At 37.3% G+C, this 21,714-nt stretch overlaps 1 protein-coding gene across 8 annotated transcripts in view; it reads right to left on the reverse strand.

Moving 5' to 3' along the window:
• Window positions 1–21,714, reverse strand: part of GPHN (gephyrin) — a 310,850-nt gene that overhangs the window by 21,838 nt on the left and 267,298 nt on the right. For all 8 annotated transcript variants that reach the window (XM_050897249.1, XM_050897248.1, XM_050897247.1 and 5 more), the window contains 5 exons: window positions 19,142–19,197; window positions 14,065–14,184; window positions 9,141–9,199; window positions 8,766–8,919; window positions 6,662–6,783 (listed from right to left, as the gene is read on the reverse strand). In XM_050897249.1, coding sequence (XP_050753206.1) covers window positions 6,662–6,783; window positions 8,766–8,919; window positions 9,141–9,199; window positions 14,065–14,184; window positions 19,142–19,197 — 511 coding nt within the window. The remainder of the gene's footprint in view (window positions 1–6,661; window positions 6,784–8,765; window positions 8,920–9,140; window positions 9,200–14,064; window positions 14,185–19,141; window positions 19,198–21,714) is intronic.

Here is a 21,714-nt window from a genome sequence, read left to right on the forward strand (position 1 = left end):
CCATTGCTGCTGGAATAGAAACTTTATTCAAAGCTTATTCTCCATGTAGCTCAGTATTACTGGAATGTAATCAAGTCATCTTGTAAGAGTATCTTTGTTGAACTAAACTGCCTGAGTTCCGATACCGTTGGAGTATACAGTCTGTCTTTCAACCACTTAAAAATTTTAATGGCTCTCCTCTGAATTCTCTACAATATACTGTTGTCTTCTTGTCCTGGGAATACGAAGGTAAGATCAAAAATAACCTTCTAATTCTACAAGAGACTTAGCTCTTTATACCTATTCTAGAACTTGTATTTAGCAGATTACTCACTACAATTCTCAAATCTTCTCCTAAATCTTTACTTCTCAGGATATAATCCTCCATCCTGTAAATTTTACTTACATTCTTTAGTCCTATATATATCAATTCATACTTGGCTGTATTAATAATATACTAATAACCAGTTTTCTAAGTGATTCATATCACTGACACAGTGACCCATCTTCAACATTCACCAGTTCTTTGATCTTTCTGTATCTACTGCCTTTATTAGTTTTAATTATTTTCTTCTAGGGTGTTAATAGCAAAATTTCAATCCTCAAAAATTTCTTAGTGACTTGGAAACCCAAATTCCTGTATGTGATCTAGACATTAAGGAGGTTGAAAGTTATTTAAGTGAATGATATTTTGGCTCCTAGAGGCTGAAATTCTCTTGTAAACAGAACTTATATCTCCAAGTATTTTTTAAAATGTTAATATATGCCTCAAAAATAGACTACAGTAGTTTTTATTTCCCTCCAACAAATACAGTTACAGATTCCCTCTGTTTTCAAATATAGGAGGATTTTCATAGTGTTCTGTCCTCTTTATTATTTGCTGTTTAGTGTCATGTTCTACTACTGGGTTGTGATTCTATAAGTGCTAATTCAGGAAGAAGTCCATGCCTGCGTTGAGGACAATTCTGAGGATGACACACTGTTCCGCATTAGCTTTGCGCCTGTCACCTCTACTGCATGAAATTTTATTACCTGTCACACTATGTAGTTTCCTGCTGGTACAGAAGATCCCCTGGGACTTGCACTGCCCCATTTCACAAATTCTTTTTTTCACCTCTGTTTTGGCTCAGATGTTTCTTTGTGTTTTCTGAATATGTGCATCAGATGAGATGACTTGTCACATATGACAACTTATCTGAAGTTTGCCCTAATGATTATCAAGAGTTGTGACAGATATTAAACATTTCTGCTTCAAAAGGAGAATATTCTTCTTGACAGAGCACAATGAAAGAGAGGACCTCCATATTTGAACCACCTTCAAACTGTTACCCAGTGTCCATTCATTAGGCTATGACCACACTTTGTAACGCCATCATTCTTTGAGCAGATGTAGGACTGAAGTCACTTTAGCAAAAACTAATATTGTGACATTTGATTTAAGGCCTTTTCTCTAACAAGCCTTTTCTTGCAGTCATTTGTTAAATGATAGTACTACTCCTACTAATTCTGTTCACAGTATATTTGATTGTACCCAAGTTGGACATTAAACTGGTGCAGGGAGAGGCTAGGATTCTGTGGCTGAATTCTGCCTATAACTCATATTCTAACTCATATGATGATATATGTCAAGTTGATATTGCATGAGAAATTTTAAGAGGTAGAGCGGTTTCCCTGCTCTTCTCCCTCCACTCCAGATATTCCATCTGAATTATAATACTGGTAATTACATGCAACCCACACAAGTACAAAAGATTTAAACCTCTTTTTGGATGGCAGACATAAAATTCAAGCAGACTAAATCCTTGAATGAGATCTTAGTATCCCTTCCAAAATATGAAAGGACTCTTTCAAAGCCTTTATTTTAGGGATATCATACAGTAATGCTGTCACAATAGCAAGGGTGATTTTTAATGGGTTTACCTGTCCCTTAGGAGCTCTATGTCAAACAATATGTCATAAAAGAGAGGTATATAAATAAGAAACTAGTAACTTCTAATGTAGAAAAGCTCTCATATGCTGCTGATTTTATAACTATTCTGATAAATTTTTAAAGCAACTGAGCAGATAATGTGAATTTCTTAAATTTTTCTCCTAAGGAGAGAGAGCTTCTTTCTTTCCCCACTGTGAAATCACAGGCTCATAAATGCAAATGCAGCTGGAAGCAGCTAATGTTATACACGTCTCTCAGAAAAATGATAAGAGAATTAGAAAATAGGGAAAAGAATGCAGAGAAGGGGAAAATGCACTCACATAAACAAAGGTAAAAACAGAGGAAATTTAATTCATTACATACGTGATCAAAATTCTTTAGCAAGTTTAATAAGAGAGTCTCTCACAGAAGAAAAACTGTCAAAATGGAAGATGGCTTTCTAAAACCGAGGCCCATGCTACAGCAGATCTTGCTAGGGCTAAACTTTACAGCTTTAAATAAACAGTGGATACAAAGAACAATACAAATGAAATAATCAGACACAAAAATATCCTGGTAATTAATTTAATAGAGTTCTACAGATCAGATCAGAGATGTAACTCTTGTTTTTATCAATGGTTTCCAAAGAACCAAATAATTTCATAGACTGTAAGCAATGGAAATGAAATTAGAAGCCTTTTAAACTTGGTCTTGTTATATGAGACAACACTCACAAGTACATTGGAATAGCAGTTTTAACTGGCCAGTTGTTTTTGCAATTATTTAGCAAGTGATTCTGTGATTCAGACAAAGATGTAAGACACAACAGTAAGAACAACATCAGAAGGGTTTTTCCTTTTTTTGGTTTTGCATTTGTTTCTTGTGTTTGGAGCAGTTCTGGAAATGAAGTATCTTCTATTTCTACCCAGAGGTGTGTGCTTTTCAAACAGCTTGGTTTTTACGTGCTAGCAACACAAATAGAGAAAATCTTGGCTTCTAGCCAGCCATAACTTCAGCTATATCGCATTTTCCAGGTTTGTTCTTTTCTCCTATTGCTTGGTTCTAGGATTTTAACTGTAGATTTTATCTATGTGTTTTGGACTTGCTGTTTTTAATTTTGAATATTGAGTCCTATATACAATTTATGAGAACAGAAACAAACAATGACAATCTCAGAAATTGTTAAAATGCTCCAAAAACAAATTAAATATTGGTTTCAATTGAAAAGCCTATACAAATATACGCTAAGTGAGACTTGAGTGGCCAGTTCAAAACGTAACTTCACATATGATAATACGCAAAGGCATTTTTAAACTGCTCCTAACTACTCTGCAGCCACCCACAGACATTCCACGTGCTTCCCCATCCTTTCACATTCTCTGTTGGAACGTGTTTACGTGTATCACAGTCCTGGGCTTTGAAGCAGCTGGACAAGCTATTTTCTTACCTAAACACCTCTGAGTGATTCATATGCTGAAATGAAATACAGGAAAACTTACCTTGAAGTTTGTCTTTGCAAATACTACTCTCAAAAAATTTTCACGCTTGAATATTAGCTCTGTATATATGACTGACAGAATTTCCATGCTTTTTAAAAAACTTGACCCGTTACAGCAATAGTAATACTCAACTGTGCTCTCTAGTAGCTGCTCTTTCAAACTCCAGTCAATGCTTATGGTATGCAGCAAGTGACACTCCCAGTAAAATGCAGTAAAATTTACTCAATGTAAAATGTATAAACAAGTAGAACCCCCCCCCCCCCAAACCCAAAATGTGAAATATGGGAAGGAAGAAATACATTACAGTGATACCTTCAAAGAAAAAATTACAAGTTTTTAATTTTCCCTTCTGAAAAGTATTGTTTGCCAGTATTTTTACCACATCTGTAGGTCTTGCAGGCATATAAAATCTTTCTCTTTTTCACTGTCTAGATACATATTATACATACAAAATAAACCGCACATATACATGAGCACACACAAACATACATAATCTATGGTTTAACTCCAGTAAACCATATAACAGACACTGAAGGCTTGTTCATCTTTTCTATAAACATGCTAACTAAAACCTCAAAATTGTACCCTTCATAAGATCTCTCTGGTAAGACTCTTTCATTTGTGTCATGGTACTCCCATCAAATCAGTCATGTTAGTCTGAAAGATACATACTGAAATATCCATATGGGCAACATTCTCTTAGTAGCTTTATTACATAATGAAATAATACCATACTTATCAAACCAATTTACCTATTCAGATTTTCCCTTTGACTGAAACAGAACTGCAGATGTATTTTGTTGTAAATATATGGATCGGGCATGTGAGTGTGAGAAGAACAGCAGAAGACTTGCTAAGACAGAAGCCTGGTATCAGGTGGGGAGGATTCTTGGCTAAGTCAACAGTACCAAATTATTCTTTCAAAACTTACTGCAAAGTACAAAATCACTCTACAATTGGAGGCTCATTGTATCTATTCCATGAGCTAAAGTAACTACCTCTGCAGAAATGACTCCCCAAGCATGAAACTGAAAGTTTAAAAAGAACTCTTACTACCTTTGCCAAGGTAATACTATCTCAAGACACAGAGAACATTTTAATAGGGAGGATTCAAAAGTATCAACCTCTCTTATAACTGAAAGCAAAGCTGCAGACACTTGTCTGCCTTTGACTGATATGCACGTTTGCTGCCCGGTTTTCAGCTAGCACCCAACAAGTAAAAAAGGGTCACAAAACATATTTGTAAAAAATATAGAAAAGTAAAATGTAGAAAAGTAAAAAAATTCTCTTGGGCCTTAAATCTCACTAAAAGTGTTTGCGATTTATTACTGAGAGCTTTCAAGATTAGTTAACTTCACAGACACTCGATGCCTAGGAGATTATAGAAAAAATTCCTGAAGGCAATGGAGTATATAGCTATAGTTTTGCACAATGACCTTAAGTTAAAACTCTCCATTTGATGGTGTTGACTTTACAGCAAATTTGAGACTATACCTATTTGGTTAGGACAAGGCCATAAAGAACAAACCACCTTTACATTATTTTGCCAGAGGTGCTACCAGAAAGATGTTCAGGGGAAAGCATCTTTTCCATTGGATTAACCCACTGTTAATGACAGTATGTAAGCTGATGTTGACAGTAATGTTGATGACAGTAGCAGTAGCTTTCAGTCATGCAGGTGGCAAAAAGTTCCACCTCCAATATTTTGTTGGGGAAAAACCCTGCCAACCCTTCTTTTATGTAGGGATGACTCTCAGGAGCTGACTATGATTAACAGCCTTTTTGTGTCTGTTTTCTTTTTTCTCAGATACATAGATCTAGAATCTGATCTCTGGATCTAATAGTTTTATTTGAGAACTTTGCTACCTGTGTTTTAAAGTCTAAAAAGGTCCTTATAGTATAGAAAACACACTAGAGATCCAGAACATTTTGTTCTTTCCAGAAATGGTATCTATCTCATGAGTTTAGACTCTGTTTGCATGAAATCTCCACCTGAAATTGGAAACATTCATGGGCAGGAAGTTTTGGATATTTATTGCTAATTGGAACAGCAACAGAGTTTTGCCAGGCCAGAGAAGCAAAAAGGATGCCTGGATGCAGTGAGAGTCTCCAGAGGGGTTTGCTTTCCCTAAGATCACACCAACTGCTGCGGTTGCTGTGTGTCACATTCCCTGTATGAATACTTCAAATACAACTGCATTTCCAGGAGCCACCATTCAGGTTGGTTCACATATTGCAAAACCACACAGTGGTTGGCCCATTCATACAGTAACCTTGTCTCCCTGATTGGGAATTTTGTCATCAATCAATGTGAAATGTGGGTGCTGAAATTCACTGTTTCCTTTTTTTTTTTCTTTCTAATCTGGCCTCACTTTTACCTACCCACAAGGAATATCCTTTTTCTCAAACAGGTGGAGGTGAACCTGAACAACTCCCTATCGAACCAAGTCTGTCAGTTGGTTTGATACCCAAAATGAGAAACAAGAAGGCCTGTTCAAAGCCTTTGGGGCTCAATAAACTGAGGAAATATGTTATGCTGAGAAACTCAAGCCATGGATGACAGGCATTGCACAGTCTTGCAAAGGACAAAAGACTGAACACTTGTCCTAGAGCTCTCAACAGGAGATGTGACTTCACTACCACTGGGAAACAAGGAGCAATCACTGTCAGATGAATGGGAAGACTGATCACAGGGTACTACTCTGTGGCAGTCAAAGTAGAGAGACCAGTAAAGGAAAAAAAAAATTTGATTCTTTTAAATTCTTTGACCTATTTCTGGAAACTTTGAGCAACATCCAGCAGTGGGGCCTTCCCCAAAAGACAGTTACTCAGAATCTGACAAAATTTTATACTCTAAATTAATTTTGGCATGGAAAATAAACTCTGAAACTTTCCTTCTCCCTTTATTGGATCAGAAAAAAATATAGTTGCTGTAGAATTGTCTCCTCTTATGTGTATTAAGTATGGGGCTTGTGATGATACTGCAGCAATAAAATCAATTTGCAGCACTAATAGATGTTTCAACAAACAGAAGGCAAAACAAGATAGACACCATTCAATAAAAATTTTATCAAATGATTCCTCTTAATATTAGAATAGACTTATTTATTTCTCTAATGAAAAGGGTGAAATATCTTCTCCAAGATGTGCCCTGTCACAACACTGTGACACTTGCAATGAGTGACATTTTCGCTGGTATTTCTTTTTTCCATGGATGCCATAAAGTGCACCGCATGAATATGAAGTGACATCTTTACTAACATGTGGTACTTACTTATCTCCCACAATTCCCAAGTTGATTGTTGGATAGCCGTGTTCTTGGATTGTAGCTAGGAGAGTTGAACGGTTACTGTCCCGAATCTTTCCTGGCAAGAGGTCATCTTCAGGATTCAGTAGCTATAGAACCAGAAACACTATCAGTCAGTCTCCTTGGAACACTGTGCCTTTACACAAGTGAGAATTTTCTTCTTCAGATTGGACAGGATATTCTTAGACACCTATCATAAAATATATGTGTAAAGTGACTTAGTGAATTTAAATTAATAAGATATGTAATGTGCTTGTTTAGTCCAGTCCTCCATGTTGCTTAGTTTGTTTCTATTGGTTCATGTCTATAAAATCTTCTTTCTCCTTATGAGTACCTGGCTTCTAATTTCAGACATTAGAAATCAAAGTACAAACTTTAAGTTTCCAAATTATTGCTTCTATTTAAAGGTTTTAAAGGAACCTCATTGATGTTGCTAACCAGATTTAAAGGTATTAGAAAAAATGTTGAAGTTCATTGTCTACTTACCAATAAAGATGGTTTTTAAATACAACAATCTGTACTGGAATAATAGACAGAAGCTTAAAGCTTGATTCTTATATCAATTACTGTTTTGGATGAAAAGCTTTCTCTCAAGATAGTATCACGGCAATTGCCTTACATGTGTTACATATTTTGGAAGTTAAACTACAAAACATACATATGTAAACATATATATTACATATATTAGGAATTCTTTTGTAGGACACAGAAGGACAACACAATATTGACAGGAGGTAAATAATAAGAATGTATCTGTCAAAATTAAAGCAATAGTGTTAGGTAGTAAGGTAAGAATAACCAAAAGTGGAGCATGGCTAAATTTTGATGCTTTGGCTAGCAGCTCTATTTCTGTGAAGATTTGCATAGGATGTTTAAGAAACCCACTGTGCAGGATCTTTTTTAACACATGATACAAAAGAGTGCCCACGTCGGTAAAGGAGCCTTTAATGACATGCAAGAACCTTCAGTCATACGGAAGATACTACTCAGAAAATTATCACCTGTAATCCTTGTAGTTCTTTGGATTTGTTCTTCGGTTAGCAGTATGTTTCTTGCAGGACAGACCCTGTCTGTGTTATGAAATCTAGCAAGATTCTGTCCCAGCAAGGCTGGCCTCAGCCACCCACAGTACCCAGTAGTCACAGAGTAACTTTCACTGGGGTTGTGGAAGTTGTAAGGTCACCACCAGATGACGAAATTCAACATATTAAAAGTTTTAAAAATCTTTCAAAATTCAACATATTCAAGCTGTATGAAAATCCAGCTATTGAGTTTATGTTTATGTCTGGATTTCAAAAAGTTTGTCTCAAAGGACAGTCAAAATTATAGGTCAAACTTCATGCTGTCTTTAAACTTCAAACTGACTTTATCTCAACCCACAAGTTCTTTTGCTTTTGCTCTTGCTATTCTCTCTCTGTCCCACTGTGGGAGGGAATGAGTGAGCACAGTTGCTGGCCGGGGTCAACCCACAACATACATAAAATTAGTAAATTAAGTTTAATTAAGTTAAGTAAAGTTAAGTTTAATTAAGTAAAGTAAGTAGTTAAGACAAAGCAATTAGAAAGCTGGTCTGGAGTTCTACCAACAGGACATTGTCTGGATTTCAACATGTGCTACTATTAAAAAAAATATTAAGGCACAATACTACAGCAAGGCATTTGGTAGTACTATTCAGTTTTCAAAGACAGGTTATCTGCCGTTTGCACTATAGCTACAGAGGAGAGCTGCTCAAAAGAAATTACTCTTCCAGTCATGACTGGCAGTATGAATTACAACCCTGACTACCCCACAGGTCCTCCCTTGCTGGCAGGAGGAAAGCAGCTGGCACATGGTTGGATACATTACCAAAATTTTGGCAAAGACAGTGTGTGAGACTTGTGAGAGAGCCCTTGAAGGAGAAAACACAAGCAGCTGATTACGGGTTGATCACTCACAAAAATACCTCATGTCAGCATAAGTTGCAGCTCAAAAAGTAAGTCTATTTGGGAACAGGGCGGAAGTCACTATCCAAAACACTGTCCCAAAGAAGATATAGTAATTCAGACCTTGATTCTAAACATACTTTTCTTACCTCATTCCCTGTTGACATGACTGCAACCACTGGAAACTTGTTAACTTCTACTTCGGTTACTCCAACAGTTGCTAAGAGACCGATCTCAGATGGACCCATGTGGGTTCCTTTAGCCAGCACACATTCACCTCTTTTAATGTCATGTCCTATAGGTCTGAAAATCATAGCACAGAAAAAAATGAAAGAAAACCAGAATGAGATTGAAAGTGTCTTTCCTTGATTGGTCCCGCTCCAGGTGAGGAGTGTCCAGGGATGTTCATTAGTCAGATTGTCAAAATGTCAGTACTACTTATGGTTAAAAAAAGACGATAAAAATCACCAGCCTTTCTATTCCTTACATAGATATTTTACTGTTTATATAGGCTGTTTACAGACCTGATATCTTGGCCTGGTCGAGCCTGCACCAGGATTCGAACCTCTAGTTCTTCAGTGCCCTACAAAAACAAGGAGATCAAATACGGTCAGCTGGGCTATTCAAAGAAGATTAATCAGCTTTAATTCCTCAGAAGTCTACACAGCTTACAGTACTCATTAAACTGAGACCTTATGGTTTAAGCATCATCATTGTTCTCCTGATCTGTGTGTCAAGATTGTAATACAATGTGTGCTAAAACTGAACAGCTTTATAAGAAATTCTCTCTTTGATGAGCTGTCCTGGTTTCAGCTGGGACAGGGTTAACTCTCTTCTTAGTAGCTGGTACAGTGCTGTGTTTTGGATTTAGTGTGAGAATAATGTTGATAACACACTGATGTTTTACTTGTTGCTAAGTAGCACTTATCCTAAGCCAAGGACTTTTCAGTTTCCCATGCTCTGCCAGCAAGCAGGTGTGCAAGAAGCTGGGAGGGAGCAGAGCCGGGGCAGCTGACCTGAACTAGCCAAAGGGGTATTCCATACCATGGAACGTCATGCCCAGTATATAAACAGGGAGGAGTTGGCCGGGAGGGGCGGATCGCTGCTGGGGCATCGGTCAGCGGGTGCTGAGCAATTGCATTGTGCATCACTGGGTTCCCCCCCCCCCCCTTTTTTTTTTGTTATATTCCTTTTCATTACTATTATTATTATATTTCATTATTATTATTGTTAGTATTATATTTTACTTTAGTTATTAAACTGTTCATATCTTCAACCCACAAGTTCTACCTTCTTTCCCGATTCTCCTGCCCATCCCACCGGGCTGCGTGGTGCTTGGCTGCTGACTGGGGTTAAACCACGACATGAGCTCACCAAGGAAGGACCAGCACTGAATACATAGTTTTATCTTCCTTTTTTTATGATCCCTGTGTTTATATATCTTTCCTATGTTACATCCTATGTTTGTCTGTTGATCTGGTATACTGAGTGGATTCTTTCTACTCCTCTCAGCCAACCTGATCTGCTCGAACAGTTTCAAAGATGGCATTTCAAAAAGATCATTAGTCTGACAGACAATATGCCACTACAGCCGCAGAAAGGTGGGAAGAAGCTATATGCTCTAGCTGTTTCAGGATTTTCGTGTAGATTTCTGTAGTGGAAACTCCTACTTGAGAGCTTTGTACAAATCAGAAAGAGGCTTATTCATCATGTTTATTTACTGTGAACAAGAGACAGTGGTGTGAAAAGTCTGATGCCTACTTTAATATTTGTGTTTACTTCTTCAGAACTTCAATGGTTTGGTGATTCATTCAATGCCAATAAATGGCACATGACCTATATTGTTAATATTTAATTTATAAGCCCTGCAAGTGGGTTGATGATATATACACTCAGCTTTGAGATAGTGCCAGCCTGTCAGTAGCACTAAATCTACACTTACTTAAGACTGGAACAGATTTTGGTTTCACATTATCACATAGCGCTTCATACTTTAAGTACCTCAAAGTTATAAATCAGACACTAATATTACAAGACAAACAAGGCACATCATTGTCATTTGGAATTTTTACAGGAATGATAGCGTTGTATAGGACACTGGGAGTTGTCTCTTTTCTTAAAGGTGATATGGACTGCATTTTCTGAGTTCAAACTAAGTGCTTTAAACTAAAGACCCCAAAGTTAAAGTTAATGAACGTGTTGTTAGATTGTGATTCTGTTTACCTACTGTGAAAATGGATACTTTTAAACTCCTGAAAACCAGGAAATTACTAACAAAGACATCAAACTGAAAAAAAACGATTTCTTACTTTATCACAGTATTTTCAAAATATGCTTTTAACGTAAATTCTGTTTCTTTTATACCTGCTCCTCTTGTATTAAGAGAAGAGACTATTTTTGGCTGCCAGTGTCCAAAATGGCTGTGCTGGTGCCCAGGATGTCCTTTTATCTCCATCTGAAGCTGTAAAAGACACTTTAGGCTTGTGATGAAAATCTGGGGCAACAGCTGGTCTAAGAATTATTTTATTTTTATGACACTCTGGGGATGGTTGGCCAGTCATGAAGATGTGAATTTTCCATATCTTTGATAACATTTAAAGATAGCTAGGAAATTTCTAGGGAATCAAGAGGAGTGCCAATGATACATTTGAGTAATAGAAAAGGTCCTATTTAGGAGTCCTGGATTAGGGGAAACAAGAAATAAAAAGGCTTTTGAGGAATTTAGTAATCCCAGGTTTGAAAAGCACTGTGGAAAGTGTGACTGTGGACAACATGGTGATGTGCGGAGATTGTTATTTATGGAACTGATGGATATCCCAGAATGTTTTAGAACACATGATAATTCAAGGTGGTTAGAGGTAGGGCTTGCAGGGAGGTATGGCATTATGCTGAGAACATCTTCCATTTGGTCTGTATCAGGCAGCATTCTTCTTGCTGTATATTAATATATTTTGAACTATGTTGGAGTGATTTACTCTGATGGTTAACAGCCAGCATCCATACTGATATACTGATGCTCAGTCTTGATGTAGGGTCTAACTCTTGTTTTGGTTGATCACATTGGCCTCCTTTTTCCTACAAGGTGACATAAAACCTCAAACCGAAAAGGGTGTAGACGTGTTTTTGCAAGCATCTTTCTCAATGACTGTGCATTTGGCAAGCTGATGAGAATTCTTCTTCCTGCTGGATAGATGTAATTAATTCCTTTCAGGCCTGTGACTTCTACAGTAATTTGGGGAATGCTTGCTATGATATTTACATACTGCTACCACAACTAGAGGTCAAGGAGCTCCTTTTAAAAGTACTCTCTGTCTTTTCAGAAGAACATTTTTCAGATGTTAGAGATTTCATTTCAGTTAAATCCCAGCCCTGAAGAAGTTCTAAACACTAAAAAGAAAAATGTTCTTGAAATATGTAGCCACCCAGGCATGAAAAAGGAGAGAAAAATAACATTTTAATTAAACTATACTAATTATTTATGTACAAGATTAGCAGAGTGGCATATTCAAGGACCAGTAGAAACTGAAGAGTTCTACCTCATACTCACAGGCAGAAAAAGGAAACTGAAGGTGGCCGACCATTCGCTAAAAAACTCAGAGTTTAAGCACATAGCCAAATAATCTGTTCTCACATGCAGAGAGAACATGCACAGAAAGTGGAATCCAGGAAGACAGTCACCCAAAGAAGAAGTAGAAAATAACAGGTTATCATGTATGTTGCTCTGCAATGTGATAGTCCTCTCATGATGTGGTGGGCAATGGCCACAGAAAACTGGCTTAGTAAGGCTAATGGAACGATTAACAAGCAGTGAAAGCAATGGTGTACTTTATGGGAAGATATAATCTACAGATACACATCTGTAACCTCAAAGTGGGACTGACTCAAATTCTCTGTTAGGAAGAAGGCCAGCCTAGACAGCTTGCTGACTTCATCAGACGTAAAAATCTACGCATTTACGGTAATAAGGCATGAGAAAGGATCATGAGAGTATGTTTCAGTTTTTGCTGTTTTCATCAGCTTTGAACGCTAGAATTCATCTGCTTACACCCCAGCTGCAATGGCAATGCTAGCACAGAGCTATGGCGAAGTGGAACAGCTTGTCAGAACAGCAGCAGAGGAGCAAAGGCTGGTTTGAGCAGAGAACCATGCACACACTTCATTTCAAAACTGAACTTGGAAGTTGTGTCAATAAGAGATGTATCTTCTTGCCTTAAATCTGTCGGATGATGGCAAACATGACGATGGTGTCCTGAAAGCACAGCTGGGTAAGTGAAGGTAATGATTCAGAAGGAATTCTCTGAACACAAAGGAAGTCTAAGATGCACTGTTTGGGATACAGTTGTCTACAGACAGCTCCTGTGCTTCATCAAAAAACACATTTTACTTTGTTAAGACAACTGTGCATACAGAATTAGTACTAGAGTACTCATATTTTTTCTGTGGTATTTTGCAGCATCTGTAAGGTAGAGCACTAATATGATTTATAGGTATGCTGGAAAATCTGTTCAAATTAAACAGTTAAGACTATGTTTTGGGGTAATATGCACCTTATCCATTTCCTGGTTTTCAGAGGTCTTAAATTCAGTAATTTTCTCATTTTCAAGGAGTACAGAGGTCTATTGAAGAAAGTTATGGTTTAAAAAAATTTGGGAGGCACTTACTTTCCCTGTTACATAATAAAACCCCTTGTTCTAAACATACGCATTTATTGTAAGGTACGTGCACAAGACATATTCTCCAAAATCCACCAAATTCACCTTTGCTGAAACGAGACCAACTCTGGTAATACAGAACCATCTTCATAGCATAGTTCAAAATAATCCAAGTCAGCCCATGGATTTTGCAGCACTTAAAACAGTTCCCTTTCCCACAGAAAAACATATTCAGCAGGTAATGCTGCACTGTAATATTTCAATGTATTATTCTGGGATCAGTATGTATTTTAAGGAAACTTTTCCCCTTCTTACTTGGTGAGTTTAGGAGAACTTTTAAAGTCCTCATCTTGCTGAGTTTCAGGATGATCTTGAAATATAAAGAAGACTGCGCTACTGCTAAATGTGAACTCAGTAGAAAAGAAGGAAATATAATGTCTGATTGCCACTACTCTGTATTTTAAAATGTGAATACACTAGGCACTCAAATTGGACTGTAGTTATGGATCTCCAGGAGGCATTTGCCTTTCACTCAAATCATGCTGCCTCATACTTTGGTGTCAGCATTCAACAACTGTGATGAAAAATGAATGTCAGGACAGGTAGGTCTGTGGTACTGTTATCACAGCCTGAAAAAGTGAATAGAATTGCCACTAGGAACTGATGTGAAAATCCTCAAACTTCTGAGGTTAACAGAAGAGCTTTTCTGTAGGACTATCTTTTATATTTACAGGATTGTATCATGGCCATTTTCTGCTGCACACAAAAGAAAAATGAGTTTTAATTTGTGACTCACATCATCTGATTCCCTGATGAGCTCTGTGTCTTCCACTTGCACCACTGCATCAGCACCACATGGAATTGGAGCACCGGTTGTAACGCGCATTACCTGACCAGGCATCACAGTCTGAGTTGGCTGAAAAATAAACAAACAAAAATTAATTTACTTTTGAAAAGAAAAATCTCAAACTATTTGAACTTTATGGAAGTAATCTGAAAGACTAAAATTCTTATTTGTGGCATGACTCTCGATATACTGCTAGTGATATCAACAGGTATAAACTCCAGTGTATTTAAAGATCATTAGGTCATTGCTTCAGATCTGGCTTTTTTTATATGGTCACATAGGTGGCTTCAGATTTTTCCCCTTAGATTTCTAGCATAAGAATAACTTTCAGATACTGATACTCTGGTTGGCTCAGAAAAATAACTGGCTCAGAAATGTAACAGTTAGATGGTGACCTTCTAGAAACTTACATGAGCAAAAATCTAGTAGTTCTCTGTACATAAATATTTTTGCAGAGTACTCTGGTCCCCAGGGTTGAACCTTCTTTGCTTTGGTTTGGTCGGGTTTTTGTTCTGTTTTGTTTTACCAGCACACTATATATGGAAAACCAGCAGCTTGTAAGTAATGTAACCAGCTGCTTCATTTTTAAGCAGATTTCCTCATACTGAGAGACAGCTCAACATTAGTTCACATAGAATATCTATCCTTGTGAGGGTCAGTTTAGCAAAGCCCAAAATTGATAATATTCTACAATTATGTAAAGTCACAGTACATTACAAAGTTTCAGCAGAAGCAATACAAAGAATAGAAAAATATCAGAACGACATGATAAAACAAATGACATGGTTTTAATAAAATTTCTCAGCAGGCAGCCTATTTTAATACACATTTTTCAAAATCCAGAGTAAAATTGTAATTTGACCATAACCACTTAAGAAATAAATAACTAAAAGAAAAATCTTTCTAAAAAAGTGCAACTAAAAGAAGCTGGTATGATGATTGAGATTTCATTGCTGGAATATGAGTGCGTGCTCCCCACACCACTTTAGTAAGCCCAACTTATTTAGGCTTTACTGTTATTAGTGAACATGTGCTACACACAGATCTACACAGCTGTGATCAGACCAACATATTCTGTACGTGTCACACGTATAATTCATGTGCAGATTGACTCTATATTCCATATGCAGCATTGGAATATGTCCAGGACTTCTCAGACTGTGATTAGCACGTATTTGATAGCAACCCACAGACCTGCAAGCAGTACTGCCCAAGCACTATGACCTGCTCCTGCCCAGCAGTCATTTACTCCATGACTTTTGACAGGAGGCTGTTAAGACATCTGCAAATTCCAGACTGGTGGCCAACATTTCAGCTGCGCAAAGTTGTGTTTGCCTTGCCCATTCTTCTACTCCATTTCAGCACTGTCACATCCTCTGAAATGTGAATATTACTTTGAAATGTGTGTATTTCAAAGGTTGCTCATTGGGACAGAAGCCCTAGGGAGAGGCTGGAAATGGTTTGTACCTGGTTTACCACAGTATCACAGTGACCTATGTATCCCAAGAAACAGCTGAGCCTGGAGCTGATTGAATCCTGACCCTTTTCTAAGGGTAACAGAAATCTAACATCCTTTGAGAAGAACATAAAATGCTAAAATAAACTAAAAAAAAGATCACACTTGCCATATGTCATGGTTAGTGTGTTTTTAGGGCAAGATTCACGTTATCCTAAAGTAGGTATCTAAAACAGATGACATAAAAATAATAGTTTTTTAAAAAAATGGTATTTATTTCTCACCACAGACTATGCAAGGAGCTGTGGATGATATTGCAAAAGACAATGCTTATGCCTTGGATTATGGGAGCTCTTTTGTATATAGTTGTAGATATAGTCTATAGGCACATCACAAATAGGTAATATTATTTTGAACTTACTAAAGTATTGATGTCTTTAGTGACAATTTTTAGAGGAAAAATGTATTGCATAAAAAAATTCTCCCATTTAAAATGTGTTTTTTGGGCCTCAAGAATCACAACAAATACAAAATGTCTAGGACTCTGCCAGAAATCAGTGCCTATGGTGATAAAATGCACTGTAACTATCCATGCTTTTGGAGTTTATTACTAGATGAGTTAATTTTTTGAGGTGTAATGATGTGAAACATTTAAACAAATTTATGATACAATAACAATTGTTTTTAGAATTGGTTGCTCATATATTTAATTTCCTTTTTGTCCTTTGAGAATTCGATCAGATTAACTCTATGAACAAAAGTCAACCATCAGATTTGTGTGTGAATCTCCAGGCCTGTGTTCTTCTGTGCTAGAGACTGTGAAGATAAAGAAATGATTTCTTCTCAGAAAGCATATTAACGTACAACAATTTTACAGAAGCTCTTTTAAAGGCCTCTGAGATCTCACACTTACCTGGAATAGGGCAGTACTGGGTGCTGTCCTTTGCCTTCATCACTGACAATCTATTTATTGTTAGTCACTGAATAAAAACCAGAAATAATCTATCGAGCACAGTCCCCATCTCAGTCATTTTCTCTTGCACATGATTACACCTCTCCTGCGTGATTTACAATGACCCATGCTCCTTTCTGTAAAAAGGCCCAAGCTAATGGAAAAGTGAAAAATGTCTGTTTTCCATCCTATGTTATAGCTGGTTAGTCACAGTGCCTCTTACAAACGTCTTTAGAAAGTCTTCCAGGAAATGCTAAGCTCCAGCTATGCAAGTCTATAGGAAGAAAATCATTGCTCCCCATGGCTGAGTTTTTCACAGAGAGGCCATGTGGATGGCTCGTGACTAGTACTCTCAAATGTGCCCTAACCTCCCCAAAGCAGGATAGTGTCTGCAAGTTTTCCTCATTACAAAATAAAAAATGGTTGTTAACATAAACACGAACATCTGGAAATGGAAATCAGAAAATAATACACAATGTACAAATTGATACAGAAATGTCCAACTTGGCTATATGGCCTCTCTGCAATTCTCAGTCCCATTTTCTTCCTCTCTACATAGCATTTACATAACCTTTTTCCCTACAGGAGGAGCCAAATCTAAACCTATTTTGAACTCCCTGCTGTGAATCATTCTGTTAATTGGTCTGTAACATGAAAAGCAGAATGTTGCTGCTGAGAGTGACTGAAGGGTGAAATGAGACTGAGGAGCCTTCCAAGGCTATAAATAATTTCTGGGGAAGGAGATGAACCTGAAGACGTGTTGGCCCAAGAAAAAAACTTTGACCAATTATTCAGAGTTCAACAGCCTCATTTTTCTAACTCGCCACTGGTATTTCCAGAATTATTCTCTCTCTGTGTGCCTCCTCCCACCCAATTTTTGTTCCTTGCCAGAGAAGTTTCCCATTCCCATTAATCTGGGAGGACAGACTGTCCCTGCAGAGACACATTTGTGAGCTCTTGAATTTTGTAGGAGGGAAGCAAGGTCCCATTTGCTCTTTTATCCTTTGTACAAACCTGCTGAACTGATTAGGACACTGAAACCCTTTAGACCTGTGGGCAGTCCTCCCCATTAGGCACAGCTTCAACAGTACTGTTTTTAAGCACCACTGTGCTGTGATATTTTTTAACTAGCAAAATGATAATATTGATGACAGGTGAATAATGATAGGAATGATAGTTCAGCAGGTTGCTCTGCTGGTTCTTGCTATTTTATAGTGACCATAAAAAGGGTTGTAGAAATAGTTGTCAGTCTTTTGGATTCTGGACTAATGTTTGAAAATGCAGACAGAAGGGCTAAAAATCCCAGGCAGGTGAAATTCATTAGTTTACTTTTTTTAGTATTTCAAGTAATTTTACATATTTTGTATAACAGATTCATTAATCTAAGTTCACGCGAATATCAGTATTGAGAAGATACCTATTATACCCAAGTATAATTCATGATGATGGATGGGAACAACAGCAAAAATTATTTTCATAGTTCTCCGTATCTATAATGATTAGCCAAATTAAATGTCTATTATACATTTAGAGGTAGTTGAACTCAATTTTTAAAAAAACGGAACAATCCTGCAACTGGTAATTCTTCTAAAACCTGAAACAACTTTTGAAATGCATCTATTTTATTCAAGACTTTTTGTTTAGCAGTCAAAATGGCCACACTGTAAATTCCTCATTAAAACTGATCAATCCTTTGTTTTGCCTGTTACTTATTCCATTTCTGCATCATTCCACATATAATACATAGAATTATAAACTGGGACTTGAAATAGCTGGAGAAACATTTTAGATTAACCCATGCTCTCCTGAAAAGAAGGTAGCAGGTACAATTAAATTGACAGAATAAAAAAAAGTGGTTGAATGCAACTGATTTTTTTCCTATCACCTCAGTATTAGTACAGGAACTTTATCAAATGTACTCTTGCGTTTGAGAGCAAATTCCAAATAGTGTCCATTCATGAATATTTATACAGCACAGCAGGTCATGAATGGGTGCTGCTGCCCTGACTTGCTCTTAAACTCAATCCATGTATCTGCTAAGGTGCACAAACACTCTTTTGTTTTAACAAACAAAAAAGGAGCAATACCACAAACTAGGCTGCTGCCAGGCTTCCTCAAGATTGTTCTGATCATTACCTACCTTTAAAGGCTTCATACAAAATTCTTACACTTTGTTTTGCAGGTATCAGTGTGAAATATGCAAATAGCTTGTGGAAACAGTTACTGGGCTGACATCCCTTTTAAAATCTGTCAGCAAGAAGGCGTTAAATCTTGCTTTTCTCTGTTTATGAATTGTAATGCCACTAGAAACTGTATGTCCTCTAACATTGTAGTAGGGCAGAACATTACTGTATACACTCCTATCGGACATGTCAGCACAATGCTCTGAAGTATTTTGGGATATCCTTGTTAGTTCCTTATGTAACCGTACGACCTCACTTTCTGTAATCATGTCCCAAGGCACATAGCAGGAGGCTAGGTACAGCTGCGTCCTACTTCGTGCCACCTCCAAGAATACTGAGTTTTGGAGCACTAGCAAGGCTTGTAAAAATATAAGGCAATATCTTACAAAAGAATAATACATTAAAAAAAACAGAGAGAAAGGAAATTGTTCTCACCTGCTCACCAGCCTGGGATTCCCCTATGATGAATCGATCTCCTGGGCCATCAGCAGCTGTTAAGATGGACAATACAAATGATAAAGGCCGAACCAAAACAAATGATGGCATTAGAAGTTAAGAACAGGAGAACCAAAGAATGATCTAAGTTTCAGTTCTTCAGTGTCAGCATGATAAAGGTTATAGAAGTTTTGCAAACATTTTACATTTTAAGGTCCTTTTAAGTTGTGTTTATTATTTTGAAAATTACAGGTTCTATAATACTTTTAACTGAAAATTTCTGGGCAATATGGGATCAAGTAAAAGGAGATTAGGAGGAATTACATTAATAACAAAGATTTAAGAGTGTTCATGAGATTATTTTTATAAAAATGTCCACCATGAGCAAATCTTTTTCCATGTGAAACTAACACAGGGGAATCATATATTTTTGTAAGTGTATTACATATCTTTTTTCTAGACAACAATGGAATATTGACATTTCTAGATTCTATCTCTGCCTTTGGAGGAAAACGTGGACAAGTGCAATGGTTACAGACTGTGTAGATGACCATACAGGTTTGGCATTTTCTGAAGAGCACTAGGACTAAGGTAATGCAACTTGGACTGCCGCATTAGAAGTCTGGGTTCTGTTCCTTTTTGTAATTTTAGGAGGTAGCACTGATCTAGTTACCTTATACCTTTCACTGAAGCCATTCTGAAAATTAAAAGTCAGAGATCATTGATTGTCCTGGTTTTGGCTGGGATAGAGTTAACTTTCTTCTTAGTAGCTGGTACAGTGCTGTGTTTTGGATTTAGTGTGAGAATAATGTTGATAACACACTGATGTTTTACTTGTTGCTAAGTAGCCCTTATCCTAAGTTAAGGACTTTTCAGTTTCCCATGCTCTGCCAGCAAGCAGGTGTGCAAGAAGCTGGGAGGGAGCATAGCCGGGGCAGCTGACCTGAACTAGCCAAAGGGGTATTCCATACCATAGAACGTCATGCCCAGTATATAAACGGGGGGGAGTTGGCCGGGAGGGGCGGATTGCTGCTGGGGCATCGGTCAGCGGGTGCTGAACAATTGCATTGTGCATCACTTGTCTTTTCTTGGGTTTTATTTCTCTCTTTTTTTATTATATTCCTTTTCATTACTATTATTATTATTATTGTTAGTTAGTATTTTATTTTATTTTACTTTAGTTATTAAACTGCTCTTATCTCAACCCACGAGTTTTACTTTTTTTCCCGATCTTCCTCCTCACCCTACTGGGAGTGAGGAGGGGTGTGTGGCTGCGTGGTGCTTAGTTGCTGGCTGGGGTTAAACCACGACATTGATTTAACAAACTGAAAGTCTCCAGGACTTCTGATTTAGCCAAATCTGTATTTTTACAGGGACAACAAAGGCACCATTACTAACAAAGTTTAAGCTTCTGCCTGCCTCAAAGGTCTTTCAGCAAGTTGCATTAGTGGTATTATAGGCTCTACCATGGTGTAAAGCATGTATGGAGCACAAACAACTCTGCCTGTCCTAGCACAGCAGGCATGCTTTCAGGAGTGTTCGGACAAACTGGGTTCATAAGTCACATTTAAATATGTCTTTTTATTACTTTTAAATCTATAACTGTCAAAAGTTGATTTCCCAGAGATGAAGTCTAATCAGTGACAACCTTTATCTTAATACCTGCTGTTTTATTTCAAAAGCCCTGTATACACAGCTAAAGAACCTTACCGTATTGAGAAGAATTGCTTTCAGAGAGGATGCCTATTCAGTCTGTATAATGATTTATCACATTTGTACTCATACATCAGCTGCAACTCTACAGATGATGATCTATGGTACTTAGTCATGTCTGAAGACTAACGATTAACTTTAAAAGCCTATCAAACAGCCTAATCTATGAGCTTTAGAACAAACTCTAAAATAAGAAAGTGGAAAAGGACTCTTCAGCTACTTGTCTTTGAATAATGCATATAATACTACTGAATACAGTTGTCAGACCTTCACCGAAAAAAAATGCACTGGGATGATCCAGCAAAAGAAGAGAAAAAATTCCCTAATAGCTAAATTATTTTAAACCTGATAAAATGCTACTGAATTAGATTTTATTCCCCCATTAATAATGATATGGAAACAAAGTTTATAGGTGATGTACAACTGATATAGCTTGAAAAAAGTGGACAAGGTTTTGGGCAGACAGGTTTATGTGACTGAAAGCTAATCCTTTATTTTTTTGTAAAAAATATCCGTTAATGTACTCAATATTATTTCTGCTTACAAGCTTTATTTCTCATATCCTGAGATAACAGGTCTACAAGAACAGTAAGAATAGAATAGAATGGAATAGAATAATTTCAGTTGGAAGGGACCTACAATCATCATCTAGTGCAACTGCCTCACCAATTCAGGGCTGACCAAAAGTTAAAGCAAATTATTAAGGGCATTGTCCAAATGCCTCTTAAACACTGACAGGCTTGGGGCAGTGACCACCTCTCTAGGAAGCCTGTTCCAGTGTTTGACCACCCTCTCGGTAAAGAAATGCTTCCTAATGTCCAGTCTAAACCTCCTCTGGCACAGCTTTGAACCATTCCCAC

The sequence above is a fragment of the Gymnogyps californianus genome, chromosome 5 (genome assembly GCF_018139145.2).
Source record: "Gymnogyps californianus isolate 813 chromosome 5, ASM1813914v2, whole genome shotgun sequence".
Classification (NCBI taxonomy): Eukaryota; Metazoa; Chordata; class Aves; order Accipitriformes; family Cathartidae; genus Gymnogyps; species Gymnogyps californianus.